The sequence below is a fragment of the Lepisosteus platostomus genome, chromosome 10 (genome assembly GCF_059453375.1).
Source record: "Lepisosteus platostomus isolate fLepPlt1 chromosome 10, fLepPlt1.hap1, whole genome shotgun sequence".
NCBI classification, from domain to species: Eukaryota; Metazoa; Chordata; class Actinopteri; order Semionotiformes; family Lepisosteidae; genus Lepisosteus; species Lepisosteus platostomus.
The window spans coordinates 41,487,273-41,514,006 of NC_142620.1; the positions used below are offsets into that span (position 1 = coordinate 41,487,273).

At 38.4% G+C, this 26,734-nt stretch overlaps 1 protein-coding gene across 6 annotated transcripts in view; it reads left to right on the forward strand.

The window, feature by feature from the left end:
• nexmifb (neurite extension and migration factor b) overlaps positions 1-26,734 on the forward strand; it is a 173,427-nt gene that overhangs the window by 128,420 nt on the left and 18,273 nt on the right. For all 6 annotated transcript variants that reach the window (XM_088649008.1, XM_088649010.1, XM_088649013.1 and 3 more), the window contains 2 exons: positions 19,883-24,119; positions 24,629-25,446. In XM_088649008.1, coding sequence (XP_088505134.1) covers positions 19,883-24,119; positions 24,629-24,707 — 4,316 coding nt within the window. In that variant the 3' untranslated portion in view covers positions 24,708-25,446. The remainder of the gene's footprint in view (positions 1-19,882; positions 24,120-24,628; positions 25,447-26,734) is intronic.

Sequence of the window (26,734 nt, forward strand, 5' to 3'; positions counted from 1 at the left end):
CTCATGTGTCCTGTCCTTTTCCAGAGTGTTATAGAAATCAATATTGAAATACATTAAAATACTTAAAAATAAGCAGTTACTCAAAATTGGTTGGATATATTTACTGTATACTGTATGTCACCCAATATATAGTTGCCAATTCTATTTTTTTAAATAGTGCAAATCTTGACTGAGCTATTAACAGGTCCAACTAAAGAAGTAAAAGTTTGACTGGATTAAAAACCAGACAACTCTTTAGCTCCCCAGGATCAGGGTTGGAGATGTAAGATTTAAGATTCAACACATGTACTGCATAAACTAATTGCAACAAACCGACTCAGAAATGAAAGCTTGTAAAACATTTTAGGTTATTTTGAGCACCAAAAGACACAGTGTTTTGTGAGCCAAAAAAATGCACAGAATTCGGGTTAGACAAGAATTGATTTTAGACTAGTTCCAAATGAGTCATGCTGTCAGTCACATTCATTTCACTACCAACATCTAGTGTAGATGAGAAATAATTTATCCTATTCTACATTCAACACTGATCTCTTTCTGTTTTTCTGGTAAAACAATCTGTAGGGTTTTTTTTTTCCTGCCATGTTATTGTCAGTAGTCTCATTACAGTCATTGCAATGTTTTATGCAGTTAATAATAATAATAATAATAATAATAATAATAATAATAATAAAATTTCTGGACACTCCACTCAAAGCACTTTACAGGTAATGGGGACTCCCCTCCATCACCACTGATGTGCAGCACACACCTAGATGATGCGACGGCAGCCATAATGCGCCAGAATGCTCACCACACATCAGCCATCAGTGTGGAGGAGAGCAGAGTAATGAAGCCAATTCATAGATGGGGATTATTAGGAGGCCATGATAAGTAAAGGCCAATGGGAAATGTGGCCAGGACACCGGGGTTACACCCCTACTTTTTTAAAGAAACGCCCTGGGATTTTTAATGACCACAGAGAGTCAGGACCTCGGTTTTACGTCTCATCCAAAGGACGGCGCCTGTTTACAGTATAGTGACAGAGACACTATACTGGGGCATTAGGACCCACATGGACCGCAGGGTGAGCACCCCCTGCTGGCCCCACTAACACCTCTTCCAGCAGCAACCTTAGTTTTTCCCAGGATGTCTCCCATCCAGGTACTGACCAGGCTCACACCTACTTAGCTTCAGGGGGTTGCCAGTTGTGAGTTGCAAGGTGATATGGCTGCTTAATATGTTTAAAAAAATATTTAAAGATTTATGTTCAAGACTTCATAGTATTATAGGCAAATGAAAGCTTCTAAAAACTGCAAGGCAAATACATTTAGTTGTACAATGGAACACTTGCTCAAATTGTTTTATTGGGATGTTTCTGTTCATTGTTGAATGTTTTCTTAGCCAATAAAATATAAATCAATTTGAATTGACTGATTTTCATTTGGTTACTAAAGCTGCAGAATATATGATTCTACTGTATGTTATACTGTACATGTTATACTGTAAAAAGACTATTTGGTCCATCTTCCTTATTTAGTTTGTACTAGCTCATTGTTCAATGAACCTTATCTACCAATTGGTTTCTCCTGTATATCTTAAAACATCCATTTTCTAACTGGATCTAATCCAATATGGGGTCGCAGGGGAACCTATCTGGACTGTAGGAGGAAACCTGAGCGCCCAGAGGAAACCCATACAAGCACAGTGAGAACATACAAACTCCACATAGACAGCACCCCACGTGTGTAATTGAACTTGGGGGCCCCTGTATGTTTCTAGACCACCAGTATTTTTTTGTAAGGCGGTGGCCCAAACTGGACACAATGTTCCTGTAGGACCGTTGTCTCATAAGCCTTTCAGAACATAAGCATATAAGAATTTCAAAATCCACCCACGGTTTAAATTGCTCAATGCAGTTTCAACAGGGAAGGAAACCCTTAAACATTTGCCAATTGCAAGATAAGAATCTCTGTGTTTTCCTTCATTTCTTGTGTACATATTTTTAGTATCGGCCATCAATAATGTGAAAGTGTATTCTGAGAAGCTTAAAATTAGAATATCATTGTGCTTTTAAATAGGGTAATTCATGATTAAAGCTGCAGTTTATTAACTTTTTAGACTGATATGGAGCAAACGTTATTATTTAGGAGATTAAAATGCTGTTAATTTCCTTAGCCCATGAATTGCTATAGCTTATTAATAAGTATAACCTGTGAATTTGCATATAGTTGGACATTTTCATTGCCCTGTTTCAATGCGAATACATAGTTCATTCCACATCAGGTTATATTGGTGGATATCACACTTTATTATTTAGATTAACGGATACTTCCACCCTGTCACTGTTTGAAGGATTTAGCTTCAGAGATGCAGTATGGCTGGCACATTGGTTCTCAGCACCAGCTACCTCCTGTGTACAGTAAATGTGCTTTGAGTTTAAGTTAAGTCTTGAACACAATGAAATTCCTACACAAAACATTTCTTTTCTTGGGTCTTTGTTTTATTAATGACATTTTAGGTTATACTTTGCATTTACTTTGTCAGGACCTCTCAGGATTTTGAAACCTTGATCACATCTCCCTTAAATCACCTCTTGTTCAGTGTTTTTTGTTTTTTGAGGTGGAATGCTTTTGGCTGCTGTGGTTCCCAGTGTTGGAGATAGGTACATTGACTGGTTTCTTATGCTGTGCATTAGTATCCAAAGATGTGATGTCCAAACTGCTATTAGTAGTGATGGAGTGATGGTCAGTACCTGCTATATCAAGTACTTTTCCTGATGCCACACATCAAATGTTTAAATGAAGGCTCATACTTTCCATTGTTGGTGGCTGGAAATCATGGAATGGAATGGGAAATTAAGTCTGGGGAGTGACTGTGCATGAGGAAGAAAGAGAGCAAAGGGTGCAAACTGACAAAAAGAATCATGGACTTTTTTTAGCATACTAAACAGTTAAGATGTGTCACAGGATTCTAACAAGCTCACATAGAGAAATCAAAATCAGGAACTTGTCTGATATTTGTGTGTGAAAGAGATTGCACATCACATTAAAATAGCTACTATTTTAAGAGTCACAGGGTAGTCCACGTTTCTCCCAGAGTAGAGAGACATTGGAAAAAATGTGTATTGAGATAGGTAAGCCTCAGAATGGAAGATTGTTATTCGATTGTAGCCCATTAGTAATAGTGCCAGCCCACTGCCTAACATACATTTGTGCAAATATTAATTGTAATTGCACAAATTTATCTAAGGAAGTAGGCTGGGATTATATCTTATCTCTCAAGTCACACAATGTTTTTCTCAAAGACCTCATAACCGTAAAACTTGGCAGGGGCCCCTTTTCTGTCCATGATCCCATCCATGCATGATTTTTTATTTTATCAAAACGTGAGTATAGATTTAAAACTAGTTTAAGTAAATGTTTGGTTTTAGAGAAGAGAAGAGTTTGCACAATCACTTTACCTGGTAGCAGTAGAAGACAGGAGCATTTTTAAGGAACAATACAACATATGATTACAGGCAGGTACAGTATTTATCAGCTCTATGTCACCTGGGACACACATCCATGAGCACACAACAATGGTGGCAAATTATCAGGAGATTCTTCCTGTTGAGACAAAATGGAAATGCATTTTTTAAGAATATAAAAATACAAATGCCGCAATATATTGTCTGCTGGTGGTAGTGCTTAAAGGGGAACTGCAGTCCCAGTTTCTGGTTATTACTGTACATCTCGATAACAAAACAAATTTGACAGTATGGGACATTTGGACAAATATAGATCTAATCACAAAGCTGTAAACTTTGTGAAAGTACCGTAAGGTCGCCATGTTGTCGCTAACTGCCGGTCTCGCCATGGGTGAGAGCCAGAGTTCGAGAGAATTGTAACTTAAACCCATCCTTCCTGCTCACTAGTCGATGTAATGCCTAATGTAATGAGAGCGAATAAGTACAGGTTGTGCAGCACACATATCGCCGCAGAAATGTTCCAACGTGATCTGCATGCAGAGGTAACAAGTAATTAGTATTAGCTGGCAAAACTGTCTCAAAGTCTGGAGCAATATTTCTATTGGATTAAAAGAAATTTATTCACAAGCCTACTTGTTTACAATGTAATAGGGACATTTCACATCATTTTGTTGATTCAGTTTGTGAATTGCAGACAATGACAGCAATAAGGCGCTATGCATACCTGGAAATTTCTTCTCTTTTGTGATGGAAATTGGAGGTTTTCCAAGTTGCTGTGTACATTTTTCTGTGATTGAGGTTTGAAATGCACTCATCAATGCCAATTCTTTCTAACCCCCGACATATAAAATAGTAGTAGTAATGTTATGTTAGACCAGCTGCAATTGAAACTGCAGTTGAAAAAATAGGAAAAATACCCTGTGATAGACTGGTGCCTGTCCAGGGCATAGTCCTGCATTATGCCCTGTGATATACTGGAACACTGGGTGGCAATGGAAAAATTTATACATGCCTACTACATTAACTTAAGTGACTTTTCATTGTTTAAACATTAATATATTGTATATCAGATTATTGTTTAAGCATCTATTTTCATAACCTATGCAAACTGAAACTGCCATGTACCTCTGATGAAATGTAGTTTAATTCTAATTAAATTTCCAATCACTTGAACTCATTGGTTCTGAGAGAATTGGCCCTCATGTGTCTGCCATCCCATCCAGGATGTGTCCTGCCTTGTGCTCATGCTAGGATAGGCTCCTGCTCCCCTGCGACCTTTTATTGGATGAATTGGTTAGAAAATGGATTGATGGATTTGGATTTAATGCTGGTGGTTTTGTTTCCTTAGAACAGTGTATGTAGTTTATCAACATGACATATTTGTTTCATTGTGATTGCTGCATACCGCTGACAGAACTGTTAAAAAGTGGTTCATCCAATATTAAAAATCTGTCTGATAATGCCAGCGTGATCACTGACTGCTTATTAGTTTTAGAAGACAGCTTTAACAGTCAGGAATTTCCTTGAAAGTGTGTATAATAGAATTAAAGAAAGAATAAAAATTACAAAGATGTTAGAACTGGAAACATTGTTAATGAAAGTAAAAATATAATGTATATAATAGCATTAATGACTTATGAGTAAGGTTTTTCTTGGCTTTAGGTGCCTTGGATAAGTTAAAAGGCCCATCGTTGTGCTTGCTTATCATCATAACTTAATTGTACTGGAGTCAGACTCTAGCTGTGTAAATTAGAAAGGTCTTCAAGGGAGAAGAAGAAATGCTTGTACATGGTTAAAATGGCTGCTATTGAATAAACATGATATTGAAAGGTACCGCTGAACCATATTTATAGCGGTTCTTTTAAATAGAAAAACTGTAATTTACTGAATCATGACTATACATTCACATTATCTAAGCTTGAAAAACGTAATGCTCAACCTGAAGACTCAACCTAAACTAAAGAGAAAAAAAACTAAATGTCAATTGTATAAGTATTCAGACCTGTGAACTCATTATTTGGTGGAAGCAACCTTCAACCATTGAAAGTTTCAAACCTTTTTGGTTTGACAAACACCTTCTTATTTTAAGCTATTGCGGTGAAACATTGTCTGTGTGCAATGGATCATTGTCCTACTGAAAGTTGCATTTTCAGTTGAGTTTAAGGTCTTCAGGATACAGAAATAGGGTTTCTCTCTAATATTGTCCGGTATTCTTTTCCATCCATTCCTAACAAGCTTTCTAGTCCCTGCTGAGGAAAAGCACTTCAATAGTATGATGTTCCTACCACCATGCTTGATAGTAGAGATGAGGTTGAGTGGGAGATGCATTGTTTCGGGTTTGCACCAGATGAAATGCTTTGCAATTACACCAGAAAGGCCCACAAACCCATATGAGTTGGGTTTGCCAGAATTTTGTGGAGTGACCAACAGGATATTGTTGACCCATGAACATCTTTTCTCCCATCCCTGCCACCGTAGCTACCACCGTACTTCTTTCAGATTTGTCCTTGGTTTCACAGTGGCATCTGTCACCAGTTTCCTCCTTTCATGACTGCTTGGTTTAGAGACACAGTCTGAACTAGGCAGTTTCTGGGTTGTTCAATGTAATTTCCTTTTCTTTTAGATTAAGTTGGCTGTGCTCACCAGAATATTCAGAGACTTCATTTTCCTGTTCTCCTGATCTTTGCTTTTCAATGACTAAGGCCCTGACTTGCTTTGAAAGCTTCTTAGACATCATAGTATTGTTTAGTATTTGCTTGGTCACATCTTCCCAATGAACTTCACATAGTTAGGTCTTTTTTATTCTGAAATCGTGAAAACCACTATTGTTGTACACATAGGTCAATCAACTAATTTTGTTGCTCCTAAAACTAAGTTCATTTAGGTTTGCCACAGCATAGGGATTGAATGAGTTTTCCATCTGTCTCTCATATAATCCTTTTTATGCACTAAATGTGTGGAGAAGATTGTATTTGTAACAAATATTAATTGCAACATCAAAGTGTCAAGACTGCAAGCATTAAAGCGACAAAATATAAAAACTGTGCCAGGGTCTGAATATGTTTGCATTATATGATGTATGTATCGTTGTAAGGACATATTACCATTTCACACCGTTTTCTAATCAAATCAACACCACTAACTATAGTGATGTGTGCTGCTCTATGGTAAGAAGTGATGTTCACAGGTGTTCGCTTTAAAACACAAACTCACAAGTAGATTTTAGCAAGTAAGACTATTCTTCATATATTATAGAACCCCGTGTTAAAGATGTGGTCTTCCGGCACAATAAACCCCTGAGGTTATGGTGCCCTACTCCCAAAGCAAATCAAGTCATCACCATTCATAAGTCATTATTAACAGACCTATTTTGCGCATACATAATCCCAGCCTTACATTATGAAGAAAAATATGTGCCAGTGTATAGATTTCTTTACGGATCTTGGCATGCTGAGGTAGCAGCAGGCACAGCGGCAGAGCTCATTTACATGACGCCTAACCACAGTTCCCTGCTGACAGCTGGTTCAGAAGTACAGAAAGCTTAAGCCTTGTATATCGCAATCAAACCTCAGAAGATTCTTTTTTGCATTTGATTTACATGGAAATTAAGTTTTTCTTCAGTGATTCGGTACACTGTAGTCAGATTAAAATGATACAAAAACAAGGTATTTGAGCTGTAGCTCACACCATGAAGTGCAATATATCACATCATCGTGTTATTTGAATTAAAGCAACACATTCATATCCTTTCACTTGACCTGGAAGGTCTTTTGTTAAGATCAGCTTGTTTATCTAAGCAAGGAAAAAATATATACAGTGTATTCAACTCTGTTTATGTCACTGAAATGGTTAATAATGCACAATAATTCTTTTCTATTCTTAAATTATATAACTTAAACACTTTGCTGTGTCATTGCAGCAGGTCCTTTACTGCATTCTTAGTGAACTTAAACTGAAAATGGAATATTACATTATTCCTTGACTTAAAATAGACTATGAACCTATCTAATTTTAAATGTATTCACATAAATTCCTATAAATCCTATAAATTCAGTTGAATTCTGTTAGATGTTTTCAGTAATGCTGAAAGACTAAGACTGACATGCAGTTTGAACCCATCACTGAATTAGGAACTCAGTGAAACAATTAGGAATGATTCCCATTGTCACTGTTTAACAAGTATGCAGAAGTTTCGTTTAAAAAATTGCATTCTAGTATATGTTCTTAAGTGTTGACCATGTGTGAGTACTTCATTTATTTGATGGGTTCATTGCTGCTGCTGCTGCTGCTGCTGCTGCTGAGTTAGTTAAATAACTTCTCTTAAATGCAAGTGAAGTAGTTACTGTTCCTCATATAATTGCATTTTTGATGTAGGCACATGTTTGTGTGCTTGCAGATTGTGACTATATAAAAAATTAACCCCTCTATTAAACTAGCAATGCTGGAGTTCGGTAAAATAATCAAAAAATGATTTTCTTTTTCTGATATGTGGTTTTATTTCAGAAATATCAGAAACAGTGATATCCATTAGTTGTCCTACTGATGGATATCATGAGTAAGACCATATTTTGTGGTGAAACCACCACAGTGCTGTTAATTGTTGCATGACTGTGCATTTAAAAAGGCACTTACCTTCAGCTTTGAGTACTGTACTCAAAATCTGTTTCTCTCAGGGTAAACGATGTGAAACCTCTTTACCTCTTACTGATCCCTTTAAAACATTTCATTGCTGTCTCGTGAGAAACAAGGTGATAGCCACCATGCTTAAACCCTTTAATAATTTTAGAATGATATTTTATGACCATCAGGTATTTAATCTTCCTTCAGTCTAGTGTAGCTGAAGCGAGACTAAAAGTTTACTTCTGTTGATTAACATATTGCCATAGTCAAGCTATTGGACTGCCCAGAATGGCGCATGTGAAACTATTTTCACTCTCAATGCTTTTCCTAACCATAGTTGTGGATTATCATGTCTTTCAAGGAGAATTTAGAAGTTTAATAGTGGCAAATGACATCAGCATGTGACTTCATTGATTACAGATAAGCTAGTGTCCAGTAGTGTTTCCACAGGTTTGATAAAGAAATCCTCAGTCTGCTTTCTTCAGTTACTGTTACAATTACATTATATTGTATGCCATTGTGAAAGAGTTAAAACAAGAACTTGAAGGAGCGTTCAGATTTTTCTTTCGCAACACTCCCCAACCCCCCAGTTTAAATTACTCTTTAGTTGGCCAACCTAGAGTGCCAGAATGCTTTCAACACATTAAGGGGGGTGAGATTATTCAGATGATTGGCCACGATTGTTTGATTTGACCTTCCAGTTTATTTGAATTGTGGTTTAAAACTTGGCTTTACTTTCAGCTTTGATTGTGGAGAGTCATGTATAGCTGTGGAAATCTGAAGACAGGTGTCTATCCATTGATCTATCAGCCAGTTAACAAAGAGGTGAAGAAGGATTCATTTTTGCTTCAGAAAGAACATCCCGGCACAGCCCTAGCCCTCATCTCAGGGAACAGGTTGACATTTGCTCATTTGCATTTTGATGCGGTTGGCGAACAGTGAGTCTGAACTAAGATTCAAATGAAGGAGGAAAGGGAGCCTCTATAAAGCAGTGTTGTGTTTCAGCCAAAGTGTGAAAGCAGAAGCTGTGCTGAGATCGCAGGAGCCAGGTTCCTATATTGCCCCACCACACCAAAAGTCCATATACATCTTCAAAAATGGTGGAAATACACTGATATGTTTTGCATTCAAATGTTTCTGTATTGTTTGCTCTTCACTATTTTGTTACACGTTCTTGTTGCATTTGAAGTGGAAAAAAAAGCAATAGGATACCATGACAAGAGATGCAAGGGAATTCATTCAAGAATCCAAAACCTTCAATTGTTTTAACAAAGCCAACCCAAGGCACTCCTTAAATCTCAACAATATAAAGAAGACATGGAATTTCATAACAGCTGGATTGGGCACTGAAAACAGGAAGCTGCTCTTCAAACACACAGTTGGGTGTCAGGAACAAACCACCAAGCCAAGTTATTCTGAAATAGCAAAAGATAGAAATTGAGATTCTAGGACCAAACAGCTACCAAGCTATCACCTAAATTGGAAAAATGACCTCCTGATATTTGTACCTTTTCTTTGTTATTTTCTTATTAACTAAATAGATGAAGATGAACATGTTTTTTTATATATTTACTTTTATTTTTAAACATATAATTAGCTTCTTATTATATAGGTACACTTTACTCTTTGCATGCTTTTCCTAGGAGGAGGATGATGATAATAAAAAGAAGAAAAATATTCTGACAGTTATAAAACTAGATAGGAATTGATGTGTTTTCTTCTTCTTTTAATATGTAATTCATTTCTGATTTTATGCATTATCATTATATGTTAATGATACTGTAGTTCCATAATATAATAAACATTTTTAAAAGAAGAATAAAAAGGAGAATGCAACATGTATTTGAGTAGAAGATTCTTTTTCAAGCATTCTTTTAAAATTGTAATTAGCCCTTATTCTTTCTTGTGAAGGTACATTTGGAATCACATATTTTTAATCTCTTAAAAATCACTACTCCAGTTCTTCCTTTTTGGAGTGTGTTCTTTTTCACTCCTCTTTGCCTGATGGTTACACTGTTACTCTATGATACACTAAACGTCTTTACATCCAGTTACACCAATTTCTTTATGACGTACTGCATAATTGTGTCTGTATATTTTGTATGAATTACTGTGAAAGTGCTCTGTGACAACTTGTTGCTCAAGGTTCTATACAAAAAAAAATCAAATTGAATTATGCTAAGAAAATGGATGGATGAATTGGTGTAATGATTGGAACAGTGGCATAGTGGTCAGCATTGCCCTGGGTTCAATTCCTGGGGTGCTATCTCTGTTTGAGGGGGTTTCCTTTAGGTGCTCTAGTTTCCTTCCATTCATGCTGGTAGGTGAATTGGCTTTTGGGAAAACTGGCCCTGATGTGTGTTTGTGTCTATGTGTGCCCAAACTGATGTCCATTCCAGGATGTACATCACCTTGAGCCTGTTGCTGTCTGAGATGGGCTCTGTCATCCTGTGATCCTGAATTGGATACAATGGTTACAAAAATGTATGGATTAATTGCTTTATGCCAAAAACGTGCACTTATTACAACCATCCCCTATTTTACACACAACAGAATTAGCATCAAGAAAGGGAGGAACAGATATTTAATTTAAGCAGATTTCAAGATCAGCCTTATGATTGTGAAGTGGCTGTAGTTAAAATGTTAACATATCGTGGTGAAAAGCACAGCAGTTAGTAGTGTTAGGTTCCCACTAGGATTAGAACACATACCTACATTTACTATTTTCTGTTAATGGACATATCTGAATACAAGTTTGAAACATAAAAAAACAGGGTGAAATTGGGGTTGATGGAGATGGAAAAAAGATTTTCAAAATTTCCAAATTGTTTTTTTTTCCCCTAAAAGGATGAAGGAATTTTAAATTCTAACGGAGTGTGAAAATGATTTACTTTCTGAGCAAAGTACTGTGGGTAATAGGCTGACCTTTTCTTAAAATAATGTCAGTTCTTAACACAAGGCAAGTACTTCAGTGCACAAACGTAAGAAATGTGAATATACACATCAGGATAGTGATCAAGGACTGAGGAGCCATTGACTCAATAGGGAACCTTCAGAGTCTTTTCTAAGAATGACTTTACATACAGTATAATTGGTAGAAAACCTATTATATTGCTAGAAGTTTTTTGAGCAATTACTGTTAGTAGGAAAATTGCCTAGTGAGTAAGATTCTTTGTTACTAAGAGAATCAGAAAAGTTACTACTTGTTATATTTATTTAAAATTAAAAATAGACATAAAAGCCAGTTTCTTTGTATTTTTGATGCGCATAGCATAACCATACTTTTTCCTAATCTTGTCAGTTCCATTGCTGAATAACAAGTGGAAGAATCTCCTTTTCACTGTTTCATAAACATTCTTTGAATTTGTGTTGTTCTGCTAGCATTAGAGACAAAACGTACAAGTGAGTAAGTACTAGATTAGATGAATAGCTTGTGATTAATTTCCCGAAATAAGTGACAACTGTTGTCTTTAGCAATCCCCATCACAGAGAATCTCTGGAGATCTCTTGGCCCTACATATCTGTATTCTCAGATGCTGTAAGATTCAATCCATACCTTATCAATAAAATACTTAAGGGGGAGAATAAGGGTAAAATAATAAGATTGTGTTTAGAGGGTCTCTGTGAACTTTGTACATACTTTTTCTGCTGAGACTGTAGTATTTTATAAGGTGGACATACAGTACAGAACTGGTTTGAAATGGAATGGAACTACAATGGAAGAACACTGGACAAAAGAGCTACTATGTAATTCTGTACTGTGTTATATAGGAACGTGTGCTACGAAACTAAGTAACCAATCGTATTTAAAGAAGTTATCTTTGGCAAATGGGGAAGAGGAAGATGAGCGTGATCTTGGAATATGGCCAATCTGATAATCACAGGGAAGCTTGATAGATAACAGAAAAATATTTAAGGACTGTTCAAGTTTAATCGCTTTGAGAAAAATGCAGTCACCATTTCTATGTGTTTCACTCCCATGCGCATGAAATAAAACTTTTTAACTTCTGAGATGGACTCCTGACTGTCTTTTGAGGGGAAGTGAAAACGTTCTTCAACAATGGTGATGCAGAAGGGAAAATTGATATTTCAAGATGACTTTTCCTTAAGGATTAAAGGAATGCTCAATTATAATCATGAGCACAGAAAGAAAGCACAATCAAAGGAGCAGAATCTGAGCTTACAGAACGGCTTGGTGGTTAGCTGTGTGACTTCAGCTATCCAAAAACCCAGCACCAACTGTTCATCCTCATTCCAAATAAAGTTTTATCTCAAGTGTTCAATATTAAGCTTTAATATTTCTTTTTCTCAGGTAAACGGCAGTCTCACTACAGGCAAGATTCTTGCACTGAGCCAGTTTAGGAGATTCCAATCTTTGAAGTCTTACCTTGTCAGAAATTATTCCTGTGTACAGAGCTCAAAGCAGCTCTACTTCAAACTGTGGTGTATAGATTCAGTACAGTTCAGCTCCCAAGTTACATTTCAGACTGACCATGATAGATTTGCCTCATCTCATCTTTGGTATAAAACCCTATACACAGAAATTATAGATATTTTAAAGACAAATGCTTCAAGAATCTTTGTATGGCCAAAGGCTCCTTCTGAAAGTGTGTACAGTAGCATATAGGAGACACTAAAGTATTCTGTGTTTATCAGCAATAACCAATTAGCAACAGCATATACACTCACAATTACACAAAAACATTACTGACAGTTGGCATGTCATTAGGATTATGGCGTATGTTGGTGGTCTTCAGATTTCTTTGCTTTCAAATATTATCCCAGGCCAAGTGTTAGCCACTATATTACCCTAAAACTCACAACTGGCAACCCACTGAAGTTAAGGAAGTGTGAGCCTGGTCAGCACCTTGTTGTGAGCTCCTGGGAAAAACCCTGCCCTCACCCTGCGGTTTGTGTGAATCCTAATTCCCCAGTATAGTGATGGGGGCACTATACTTTAAAAAAGATGCCATCCTTCAGATGAAACTTAAAACCAGGGACCTGTCTCTCTGTGGTCATTAAAAGTCCCAGGACATTTCTTGAAAAGAGCAGGGGTGTTATCCTGGCATCCTGGCCAAATATCCAATTGGCTTTTATCAATTGTGGTCTCCTAATAATCCCCATGTATGAATTGACTTCATCAATCTGTTCTCCTCCTTTTTGCTGTATGCTCTTTTGCTTTATATTCTGCATATACTTCAGTGTGCATGGTATAATGCCCACTTGAGAGAGAAAGGCTGGGTTTACATGCAAAAAGAACAATTGTCTTGTTTTTGACATGTTGTACTTTTGCCATCTAGAAGAGAATTAGTTTAAATGCCATACACCCAGTGAAAGTGAAGTGCCCTTAATAAAGTGTAGAAGGTCAAATATAAGACTTCCAAGGCAGCCATGTATAGTCATGTGTCCTCATTTGTGTCTGGAACAGTATCTGTACTTATAGTGTGATTGTGTACCCTTCTGTTGTTGTTTGTCAACTTCTTTTCTGTTTCTGCTATTTGTCAACCTTCTGGACTTGTCATCAGGGGAACGGTAGGAGAAGGTCTTACTAATCGAGCTGCTGTTTGTTTCCCCCATGGCTGGCTTTTCTCCACCATCAGCTTTGCAAACTTTGTCAAACTGAGATTCTGTTCTTTTCACCAGCATGCTAGTGTGAAGCCTTTATCGGACTGGGGATAGGACTGCTTGGAGAATCTTTCTATCTTTACAATGGACTCTCCCCTTTCTCCCATACTTTTCTTTCTTGTCAGTACTGTTGAAAAGCTGAGCAGAGGTCTGATGAGTTCAGATAAGCTGACTGGCCTGATCTCATTACCTTTTTCCATTGTTCTTATGAGTTCCCCTTTTGTAGATCTTTTTTAATATATTTTTTAATTGAGTCATTAATGATTTTAGTACTTTACAATCCATCCAATTTTGAGTCACTGATTATTTACCAACATGGCCTACCATGACACACAAACAGTGATTTAGTGAGGAGCATTGGGAGGCACCATAGCGCAGTGATTAGCATTAAGACCTGGGTTCAGTTCCGAACCAGGTGTGTTCTCTGTATGGTTTCTTCCAACAGTCCAAGAAGTACTAGTAATTAAATTGGCTTCTGGGAAAATTGGTCCTACTTTGAATATGTGTCTGCCTTGCTATGGACTGGCTTCTCATCTAGGGTGTGTCCACCCTTGCACCTATTGCTTGCTAGGAGAGACTCCAGCTCCTCTGCAACCCTGAACTGGAAGAAGAAGTTAGAACATGGATGGAGGAGCAGTGGATTTCTTACTAATAACACCATATGGTAGGATCTAGAAGAAGCAGTAAGACATGAATACACTAGCTGACTTAATGTCCAATCAGTTCCAGCAGCATGGCCAATTTCACACCACTACTGTGGGAACCTGGAGTGCATTTTTATACTTCTTCAGGTTGTAGTTCGGGATTCTGAACACGTGGTTGTGTATTTTTGCAACATGTTCACAGGACTACAGTATATTCATTCAGCCAAGATATGTGATCTGATCTGAGACACAGTTAGTGGTATGGACACGTCTTTATTTGCAAAATTAAATCATGGGAAATTCAATAAATATGCAAAAACAATTTAGAATCTGCTCTCACCTTTATTTTTCTGGCATGGTCACATCACAGGTTCCAGGTCATAGGTAACTTAACCTGGTTCCGTTGGGTTCAAAATGTTTAAACGAACTTGCCCTTACCACCTGGAAATAGACATAACCGATGTCTCGGCTGCATCCAACAGCCCCATATAATAATAATAATAATTGCTTACACTTATATAGCGCTTTTCTAGACACTCAAAAGTCCTTTTGGACTTTTCTGGACACCCCCTGCCAGCCCCACTTACACCTCTTCCAGAGGCAACCTTAGTTTTTCCCAGGAAGTCTCCCATCCAGGTACTGACCAGGCTCACACCTGCTTAGCTTCAGTGGGTTGCCAGTTGTGAGTTGCAGAGTAATATGGCTTTTGTTGATTGAGCAATCTGAGAGGTCCCCCTACCTGCCAAAGAACAGCAAAGTATTTTTAATAACCAAGTAGGCAGTAGGCATCCCCAAAGCATGATGCTGCCACCACCATGCTTCACTGTAGTGATGGTGTTCTCAGTGTGATGTGCTGTGTGAGGTTTCCTTCAAACATAAAGTTCAATTTTGGTCTCATCAGACCATAGAATCTTCCTCCAAGTTGTTCTGTCCCTCACACTGGGCAAACTCCAGCCAATATGTGATATGAGTTTTGTTTCAACAAAGGTTTTCTTCTTGACACCCTTCCTTGGCCTCTTGGTGGCCTCCCTTACTACGGCTCCTCTTGCCCAGACACTCAGTTTTGGAGGACCAACAGTTCTGGGCAGATTCACAGCTGTTCCATATTTTCTCACCTTTTTATTGATGGACTTCACTGTGCTTTGAGGTATATTCAATGCCTTGGAAATTTTCCTATATCCTTGCCCTGACTGGTATTTTTCAAGAACCTTGTCTCGGATCTGCTTGGAATGTTCCTTGGTCTTTATGGTGTAGTGTTTCTTTGGAATTGGGGAAGTGGGGAAGCTCCCAGCCACAGGTGTATTTCATCTGAAATCATGTGAAACACCTCAACTGCACACAGGTGGACTCCAGTCAAGTAATTATGTGACTTGGAGAAGAGAGTTGGTTACTTTAGTGGTAATTTAGTGTGTCAAAGCAAGGGGGTGAATACTTATGCATTAAATTATTTTCTGATATTTTTAATTTATTTAGTAAAATGCATTTTTTTTTTTACTTTGACATTGTAGAGTACTTTGTGTTGATGAGTGGCACACATTCTCAGTTAAATACATCATGGTTCCATGCTGTAACACAATAAAATGTGGAAAAAGTCCGAGGGGGGTGTAGACTTTCTATAAGCACTGTATATAAAAAATAATAATTCCTTTGCTTTTATTCCACAAATCAATAGCATACCTGGGTTAATGTATATATTGTTTATGCAGGAAAAAGACAATTAATGTTATTTGTTTTTACAAGGGGAGTCTGGCAAGACAGTGGCAGCAGTGGATTAATTTTTGTGATCACATGTTCTTGTAACTTCTGTCATTGTTAATGAATGTTCCAAGTTCTTGGCAATTAATTTTTCCTTATTTACGTAGGTGGCTGAAGAAAAAAAAATCTTGCTGTGACAGGTTTGGTAGTGAGAACAAATCTTATTTATAGCACAAGAACCATGCTAATGATTTCATTAACCACTGGCAGTATGATGTGTGGCTAGTAGGCGTTCGCTGGACTTCCATCCAGGCATCTGTATTCTATAGGTCCAAGGGATATGAGTCTCTCCTACTCAGGTTTTTTAATTCTTTCAAAGAGGGGGGATGTGATGCATAAATATGTTACTGAATTTTAAGAGAAAGGATCACGGATAGGGAAAATATCTATCTGCTATGCAGCACAATAACATCTTAGAGTAGAGATTTCTGCACATAAATATGGGAGAAATTCATGATAAGAAGTGAAAATTCCTAACCTTCCTAAGCTCATGTGGCTGTTAGTTGTTAATGGATGAAGGGAACTTACAAAGCTGTTTTATTTTTTAAGGAGCTCTTTGAACTGACTTTATCATTTATCAAGAAATGTCTGCTCTTACAATGGACTACTGCAGATTCAGTATCTAAGGTCTATCAATGGCAATGTGAATTTAAGGGGTTTTGTGATAGCTGGCATCCTAGGACAGGAGGGGTCATTCTAGTTGATATGCAATAAGAAGCTTTCTTGAATAGTTGGTAGCTACTGTAGCTATTTCAGGGCTTTATATGAGTGTATCTAGTTTTAGCGAGGATCCTAGCAGTGGCACTATAGATTACCAAAATTATGAGCAGGACACAATCTAAACTCCGTAAAAGTATAATAAGAACAATAATAATTGGTGAATCTAGCCCAGATGTGATGAAAGCATGGATAAAGTTCATGGTGTCCTGTAGAGAGAGGAAACGTTAGTTGAGCACTATCAATTGAGATGGAGAAAGGACACAGACCACGTTTTATTTGTGTATCAAATGAAAGATAAGGATAAAAAGTCACACCTAGACTCTATTAAAAGCTATGTGAGGTTATTCTTTTGTGAGTCTATTTAGCTCGAATAGTTGGCAGAACAGAAGACAAGGCATGTTTTTATTTCATAAAAAAGTCCTTTCACTACAGAAAACTTGTAAGTTTGTGGCTCTCCATTTCCATTATTCTGGATGTTCTTTTGTAGGATCTTTTCAGAGCAGAGTAGTATGTTGTACTGTATCTAAAAAAAATTCAGTACATACATTACCCCCCGATTAGAATTTAGAACATTTTGCTGTGTATCCAAGTATTTTGTGGATATCAGCATCCTTCCCTTTGTTGTCTAGATGAGTAAATTGATAAACAATATAAATCCGTAAGACTTCCTCAAGCTCATTAACTTAAAATGTAGTTACTTGTTACATATATGTAATGATTACACTTTTTAAATGGTACTGAATTTTATTTACCTTATATCTGCCTATTTCTGTTAAAAATAACATTGTGATTTTTGGTCCCCAGTGGTTCTCTCACTTCTAGGTCAAAACAAAAATTACCTTTCAGAAACCTGAGGACAAATTGATTTGAGAGGTAGTCATTGGCTTCTCACAGTCACATTCATTTACGCAGTACCATACTGGTTTCCATCTGCATTAGAGTAGTTTAAACCCCCACTGCCACCTTTATTCCTTCTTCTTACAGATTTTATAAATTTCTCCATTCAGCAAAGTATGCACTGCAGCACTTAAAAGCTGTGAGATATTATTTAGTCCTACCACTAAACCCTCTGAATTTGTGTCAGTTCCTGTAACACTTGCTTCTTGCAGTTCTGGTCCTGAATATTACTGCTATTTTAATGTAAAAGGCTACCAAGCCTTATCCTGTTTTGAAAAATATGTACCCATTAATAAAATATTCCTTTCCATCAACTGTCAAATTCTATTGCTTGATTCTTAAAAGCCGTTCAATACAGGCCATTCAGTATTGCTATACTTGTGATGGCCTTTTTCATTTGTCCTGTTTCCACCCACTGTGCATCTCCCATGTTTTACCTTTAAATGATTTTCCCTTCCATCCACTCTGTGTTTCTAAATCACATTGTAGATTATTGTTGCAAGTAGTAGGGCTTCCTATATATGAGGTTCATATATAGCCCACTCCTTCTACATATACATAGCATCTATGCAAGAATTGATCTAGGTGGCTGTGGCAGCAAAATATTTCTTCAGTATACAGTATTGAGCCACGCAGTACATTGCATTGAGGAAGACTTGATCACAGGAAATCTTGTAAAAAATGATGAGATCTCTTTTTGGGTTAGTGTTTTCTTACTTCTCAAAGAGGAGCATACAAAACTATCTTTCATGACTTGATTAAGTTGTAGATTAAGCTAAGTATGTAATATGTTTGAAAGGAAAATGACTAAGAGATGTCTATACGTTTTGTAATTTCTACTGTAAAAATGCGGGATGGGATTTTCATGAGTGCAAAAACAGGAGTTCTAGAAAAGAGATCACACTATTCTATTCGATTTTTCAACTGTGTAAATTGGCTCCAGAAATGGTATGGGCCGGTTTTTCAACATAACAGTGACTCCAAACATCTGCTAGACCAGATCAAAATTGCTTAAAATTGAAAGAATGACAAAAGGTTTTGGAATCTCAAAGGCATTTGACTTGTTAAGGAATGAGCAGTATGAACAGTATGAAAAAGAAGGGTGGAAACACAGCCATGAATATGTTGCGGATGATTAGGATTGGCCAGAAATAGCAAGGATACAGGACTTGGTTGGTGTCTTCTGAGAAGGCTAATAATTTATGGACCGAATGAGCGAAAAAGCTTACTCTCGTTTGTAACCTTTCCTATATTTTTATAATATATGTGAATCAAATTGTAATTCAAAAAGATTTTCCAACTTCCATGTGCAAGCATGGATAATTCTTTTATACATTTTTTATTTATATATAAATAGCTGTGATTTTCTCTATGTGTGTATAAAGCAGTGATTAGTTGTCTAAGCTATATGACTATCTCTATACAGTATATATGAAAAGGGGTAATTAATTGTGTAGATTCAGTCTCTCTCCATACGAGCAGCTGTCACTAAAAAAAAAGATGTATCTATAAATTGCAGTGTACATCTTTATCTAAAGACTCATATAATGATAATTGTAAGTATATTTCCTATGTCATTAAGTTGACAGGGTATTATGCCACTGTGAAACGTGTTAATGCTTTATCTAGGAGACAAACAGCTTCTCTTATTGTTTTATTATGATATCTAGATGCTTAAAGCTATGTATTTGTGAATATTTGCCACTGTAACTAGCATTGTTATCTAGGTCTATTTTTAAACACACAGCTCCAGGGTGAGGTAAAAGCAAAGATAGTACTTATTAGTTACATTGCCTGCAGTGCTTAAGGATGTCTCTTCCCATGTGTATATACCTGCTTTTGCTGCAGTTGACTAATTATCCATGGCAAACAAATTCAATACTACATGTAAACCAGCTGTCTTTGTTGTTTAATTATACATTTACTTTAACTGCCAAAAAAGAAAACTGCACTATCACAGGGCAGATCCATTATTTTGTTACAAAGTCTCCTAGTTGAATGTAAATTAGATTAGTAAGCCTGAAGTTTTTTTAATTATTACAAAAACATTTCTTCCGCTAAAGTAACAGTTCCGATAAAAGGTCCACCAAGGTTTAGCAGCAGATGTATTCTTTTCAGACACAGCCAATTGCTGCTTGCTCCTGATGCTGTTTTATGTTTTTTTCTTTTTTCCTAGGATCTCATGACCAGGGGAATAATCTGAAGCCGTATGTTGCTGCAGATGCTGCAGTTATATTCCCATCTCCGGCTACAGCAGCTAACGCACAGAAAGGAAGTCCAGACTGCCACAGAGCACTGCCGTCTTTGGCTTCAAAGGAACCCTGTGTCCTGAGTCCTCCCTCCCCGCTGAGACTCACCGAAGCGCCTGAGCACTCAGCAGATGACTCCTCCACCCATGCCATCTCTCTCACTTCCTGTGTAACCAAGGGGGCAAGTCCCTGGTCCCTGCCTGAGGACTGTGACCGGACCCCCTTCACGATCATGGAACCAGGTGGCATGTCATCACTGACTGGAGACTGCCTGATGCAGCAGAGCCGAACGTGCCTAGGCTGCTTCATTGAATCCAAAGACGGTGTGGACCCAGAGCCTGGTATCAGCCTGAAAATAGGCGATGTGAACCGAGAATATGACTCATGTTCTATTTCAGACATAGGAATCCAATGTATGAGCACAGGGGAGAGTGCAAGGTATGGGGATGAGCTGCTTTCTGATCAGCTGTTAAGCTTTCCCCTGCATAAGTCTAGGACAGCAGACAAAAGGGACATTGAGAAATCTGACAGTGATTCAGAAGACCCTACACAGAAAAACTATTATGAAGGATTGCTTCTGGACAAATGCAATGGTGAGGAAGCCCTGTTGTCTAATCCCAATCAAGACTGGGGCTATTTTGAGTCCTTTATTAGTGAGAGCAAAATGGAACTCCTTGACCTTTGCTCCAAAAATGAACTGTCGGTGAACCTGTTTTCCGAGGAGGATGTCGACAACTACATGTTTGATGACGATGACTCCACCCTTAGCAGTGATGTGTGTTCTTTAAAGATCCGCTACGAGTCCTTCCAGGATAATGTGAAGGAAAAAACCAATGCCCTCCAAGAGGAGACTCAGTTTAACTTTTTCCCAAGCGTCCTTGTGAACTGTACCAAAAAAGAGAATGGGGCCATTAAGAAGAATATGGACACTCTGCAGTTCAAAGCGGATGAGATTAGTCTTTGGGGGAACGAGGAGAAGGCAGAATTGAATAAACATGGCAGCACTGCAGATGGAATGCAATACATGACCCCGAAAAGGAACTATTTTTTCGACTCCAACAACTCAACTGAAGATTCAGGAGAATATAGTGATGATAGCTCCTGTACTGGCTCTTCTTACGACACCTTTCGGGACACTAAAGAATGCAACCGCTTTTTGTCCAGAGAAAATTCCAGCTCCTCCAGCCAGCTAAATTATGGACTGAGAGCAAAAAGAAAGGTAAGGTACAGCGAGGACTATCTGTATGATGTGGATTCCATTGAGAGTGAAAGGAATGCAGAGAAACGCGAGAAGCAGCCCTTTGGCCCGAAAGAAGAAGACGATGATGACTGGTGTCCAAAGAAAAGGCGGAAGTCTTCCCGCAAAGAGCCTCCAGTGATCATTAAATATATCATCATTAACAGGTTCAAGGGAGAGAAACACATGTTGGTGAAGCTTGGTAAAATTGATCCCACTCACACAACAGTTAACTTAAATGCTGACCTGCTGCACAAATATGAAAAAATGGCCCCTTTGAAGGGCTACTGGCAAAAAAAGCAACTTGACCGAAGGGAAACACGGATGCAGGGTGACATCAAACACCACTTCCATTTGAATGGCTCAAGCCGTTCCTTTAGGGCAAGTCTCCCCAAAAGGAAATATAAGATTGCAAACAGACTCAGGATTCAAAGAATTCAAACTGTGGAGCAATCACCAAACAAGCAGGGCCCTTCTTCGTCTGATCAGAAGCAGGAAGGCGGCACTAAAGATGACGCAGCCCTTGCAGGCATGCCATTAACAATAGCAGCCCCCAACCGTGCAAACAGATTAGACTCAAATGACATCACGCATGCTACCATGGTACACAGCAGATCACAAGAAAGGGAAGATAAGGGAATGGGAAGTAAAATTGTTCGGATAAAAAAATTTAAAAGTGAAGCCAGACTGAAGAGCAAAAGAATGAAAGCCATGCAGGAGGATTGCGAAAACATAACAAACGTATCAGACATTTGCCCAGTTTTAGAAAATCAGGACTCTGTAGGCAGCATGAAGGATGCGACTATTGACTCTGCTACAAACAGCCCCCATTTATCTGAAAACCACACCACTGACGCTGTTGAAAAATCTACTTTTGTATCAGCCACCTGCTCTCCTGACAAACCCGCACCATCTGTGAACGTGTCTACAAGTGTACCAGTTGTCCCCGGAGGCTATCTGCAGACATTGCTAGATGCATCAGATTCATCAAGTAGCACTGGAATCTCTTATTTTTCTCCGCACCCCTCTGGGCAGTACTCCGTCGGTATTTCCCAGGCTGACAAGCAGTTCACTTCCTTGCAGCTTGCACAGAGCTGTGTTCTTTCTCCTCCCTCTGAATCTGAGCTACAACAGTCGCCCCAGAATTGCACAAACCAGATTGAGCCAAATTTCACTCATATGTGGCATGCGCAGCCTACTGCCAGCCAGCCACCATTTGCATCTGACATTGCAGAAACCCCTATAATGGCTAGCAGCTTTTCTGGCCCAGTACCTATGCCAATGGCAGACAACTTGCCGGTCTCAGGATACAGTCAGCTAAACTTGGACGGCAACAGACTACTGTATCAGAAGAATTATTTGCATGAGCAGGCCCTGCAGCCTGACACAGATTATCAACCGTGCCAGGTGCCATGTGGAGAGGGACATTTCCAGTTTCAGAGAGGCACTCTAAACACGGATAATGGCAGACTCATCAGTTTTGATTCAGTGGGTTCATTGTCAGCAGCTTCAAGTAATTATAGTTCTCTAAGTTTAAAGTCCTGTGATAAGGATGGAGAAGATGAAATGAATGATAACTTCTTAGCCCACTGTAGCCCAAAACTAGTGATCCAGCAAAGTGTTGATGAAATCATTCCCTTGAAGGAATCAACAGACCTCCTGGATATCTCCAACTTCACTCCTGATAAATTCCGCCACTCTTCCTTGTCAGAGATGTCACCACCTGACACACCGAATTTGTCTCCGCAAGTAATAGGACCAGAAATCAAATCTGTGGGAAAAACAAAGGAATTCCAAGACTCAAATGAAGCTGTTTTAGGCAGCACACAGGAGATGAAGTGGAACTGTAATATCATCCAGCAGCAGGACCCTCACAGTGGTCCATTTGTAGTCAACAGTCATCAATTCCAGTTCCACACATTCAATGACGATGACACAGTGAGTCTGGTAGAGAAAACTCCCTCCCTGGATACATTCGACAAGCAGGTGAATAATAGTAGCAGTGGGCCAAAGGCTCCAAAGGCAAAAAAGAAAACAACTGCCAAGCAGAGTGCTGGTCAGAATGCTGGCCCAGACCAGAAGGGTACAAGGAAAGCAAAAACTCCAAAGGCCAGTAAAACAGAAAAGAGCAAAACCCCTAGGCAAAATTCACGGTCCTCCAAAAAAGGGAAAAATCCTTCAGAGAGTAAGAGTGGTAAAGGACAGGCAGGAGGTGCCAAACTGCCAGCAAAGTTTAGAAATAACTTGATTGCCTCAGCTCAGTCTCTGAAAGATACTGTTGTGGTACAAAACACTTCAAGCAGCGTCACTGGGCTGTCTGGTGACTGGCCTTTAGTTAAAGAGGCGAATGCCAGTTGGGCAGAAAGCACAATGGCACAGAATAGCAACCTCCTTGACGACGATCAGCGTGAGTTTGAAGAGCCCTCCAACATCCTGTCTAACATTGCCTCCGGGATGGCTGAGGTCCAGCGTTTCATGATGGCTTCGATCGAGCCGCTGTGGGGCCCTGCATCAGGGGTTTGCCAGCCTCCTGAATCAAACAGCCTAAAACTGAAAACTCTCAAAATACTGGCCGGAACACCGCCCGAATCCAAGAAGAAAGGAGGTGGCACTGGTTGCCTTGGCACTACAAAAAGCAGAAAGTCAGCCGCCAAGGGAGCCAGTAGTAAAAATCAGGCAAAGTTAAATTCATCCCACAGTGCATTCCCTCAAATTGCTTTGGACTGTAATGCAGGCCCTCCGAGGTGCTTGTTTGATAAGGGTGGCCCTAACCTAAATAATCCAGTCACTAATGGCCCAGCACACAAAAAGATGTACCGTCATAAATCAAGTGCAAAGTTCCCAAGGGATGAAAACAGTAAGGGGAAGCGAGGCGAGCGCGAACCGAATAAGGACTTATCAATGATGGCCTCTTTTGAAAAACTGAGGTAATATTTTGTAACTGTGGCTGCAGTGCATCCCTTCTCACTTTCCTCCTACCTTCTCAGCCCTCTCTCCCCTTATTTTTCCCTGTTGACTCGACACAAAAGTTGCATGGCAAAGACATTTCCCCCCGCCCCACCCCCCACACGTTTTTTTCTTTACTGGAGAGAAAATGAATAACTTGCATGAGAAATTCTTGTACTTGCAAACTACCTATTGAGTAATTGTTTCCAGCTTGACTGGTTTCTTTTTTTAAAAAAAAACTACCATGGCTGCAATTCTCTGCTATGTTGCTGCTTCAGTTTTTTTTCTAATTATTATTTTGGTTTTTGTTCTATTCTTATAAGCCTTGACAAACAACTTTAATACCTGAGCCTTTTTGTGGAATGTTATTTTTTTGTGAAACTTGCTGCCCCTTCCTGACAATATCACTCTCTGTGTCTCTGTCTATACATAGATAGCTCTATACAAATGCTTTAACTGAAAACATAAGCACCCTGTCTTTTGTATGCAGAATATGGACGCCTTCCATATCTCAGACTGCCTTTTTCAGCCTGACTCGTGTTATGCGGGAGAACTACAACTTCCTGTAGAGAATCATATCACCCCTGTTGATATATCTAAAGTCACCCTAGGAGTGTGGATAAATGGTCATGCATTTCTGCAGGGAGCCAGACTTCAGTTTTCTTAAAGCAAAAGCAAAAAGGGACTTTTTTGTATTTAATATACATTCAGTGACTTTTTCCTCTTTTTTTTTGGAATGGCATTATTTGTTATTGTTTGTTGTCAAAAATGCTTTTTTGGGGGGGCTTTAATGAAATGGACTCCCTCTTTCTTAACAAGCCTGGAATACATTTTAAAATTGCTATTAAATTCTTTCAGAATTGCAATTTTTGTTAATGCCAGTTGTACAGAAAACATATGCACTATTTGCAAAAAAAAAACAAACAGAATTCATGTGCCAAACTATGAACAAGTGACTGTACAGACAATTTTATATCTATATGAACATTTCATGTTTTGTTTTGGGACTCTTAATGGAAAGAAAACATTCCAGAGATGCTATATTTTGGAACAATTCCCCGTTGAAAAGCACCTGCAGCCAACAGTAGGACAAAACCACTCATTTAACCAAAATCAAAAGACATTGTTTTTATTTTACATTTGGCTGCCAAATTCAACTTACCTCAACATCACCCGGCATTGTGAAGCTCAATGTGAAGAATCCTGTTGAAAGCTCTTAAAAATAGTCCTCTATACAGAATGATGGAGCAGGATGAGTATGAAATGATTCTTGCTGGATGCTCCAGGACGTCTGTAATGCATCAGAGGGTAAGAATATGTACTGTGTTTTGTGTGTGAGTTTTGTTATGTTATGCCGTATTGAATAAGAACACCACCTTAAGCTTATGGTTTTTATGTTACATTGTATTAGTTGTTTAACCCATTTTAAATGTTGTTTTAAGAATGTAATTGTCTTTCTATATGGGCACACAAGTGCTCAAATGCAAATTGCTGTCATTGTATGTTAAAACTTAAATAGTTTATGACATTAGTACATAATTAAGTAAAGTGTCACTCAAAGATGTGTGCTCTTTTAAGGTTTTACAACAATTCAGATGTTTTCTGACAAGACAAAGTGAAGGTGGGGTCTTCAGATGTCTGGAAAGTGTGATTGCCCTCAACAGCAAATACCTGAAACACCAGATTGTGGTGACACCTTTGAAAAAAATGACAATCCATTGTCAGAAAGCTGCTCTTCCTGGTGAGGTTCATGGTAGCCTGAAGTCTTTCCCAGGGTACAATGCCAGACTGAGAGACTGAGTTCCTTTAGAGTACCGAGTCAGACCTAGGCAGCATAGGTAGGAGGTAAGAGAAAACTGGAGTACATAGAAAATCATGTGAAAACACTAGGAGAATATGCTAACTTCAAAACGAATCCCAGGAATCAAACATACAAGCCAGAATCTGTAGAGCAACAGTGCCAACCACCATGCTGACCAGATAAATAAACAGCAAGTGCTGTTTTGAAAAAATGGAACTTTGATTCAAGGCAGAGAAATCTCTTGACTTACTGATACCTGTGATAAAATATGTAGCTGTGGCTACATACACACTGTGGGATAGTACTGTATAGGAGGTTCCAATTGATGTGACTTGGAACACTTCATCAACAAGATCTATGTGTGTGTTTATAGCCAACTGTGTGTGGCTAAAAAAGAAACTTCTATCCGTCATATTTTAAATATAAATTGTGGTGTTAAATGACCTCTAGTTTTCCCTCTAGTGAGAAAATATTTACCCGAGTTCAGAATTTTCATTCAACTTCGTTTAACTAAAGCAACAAACCGCAAAACCGCAAAGGAGTTTTATTAAATTATTCAATGTTTACTTCTGTAGTAGCTTGACGATTTCTTATAAAGATAGTATCTGTATTCATCAGTCCCATGATGCTTGGTATTAACCTTGTTTTTATAGAAAATTAGTACCAGTGCTCTGAATAATATAACATTGCTACAGTTGTTTATGTAGCATACCTTTTATTTTTCTTGTCATAGTTGCATTGTTTGACTGTGACATGTTGAAGTCAAAATGGGTTTTAGAATGTTTTATGTCTTGC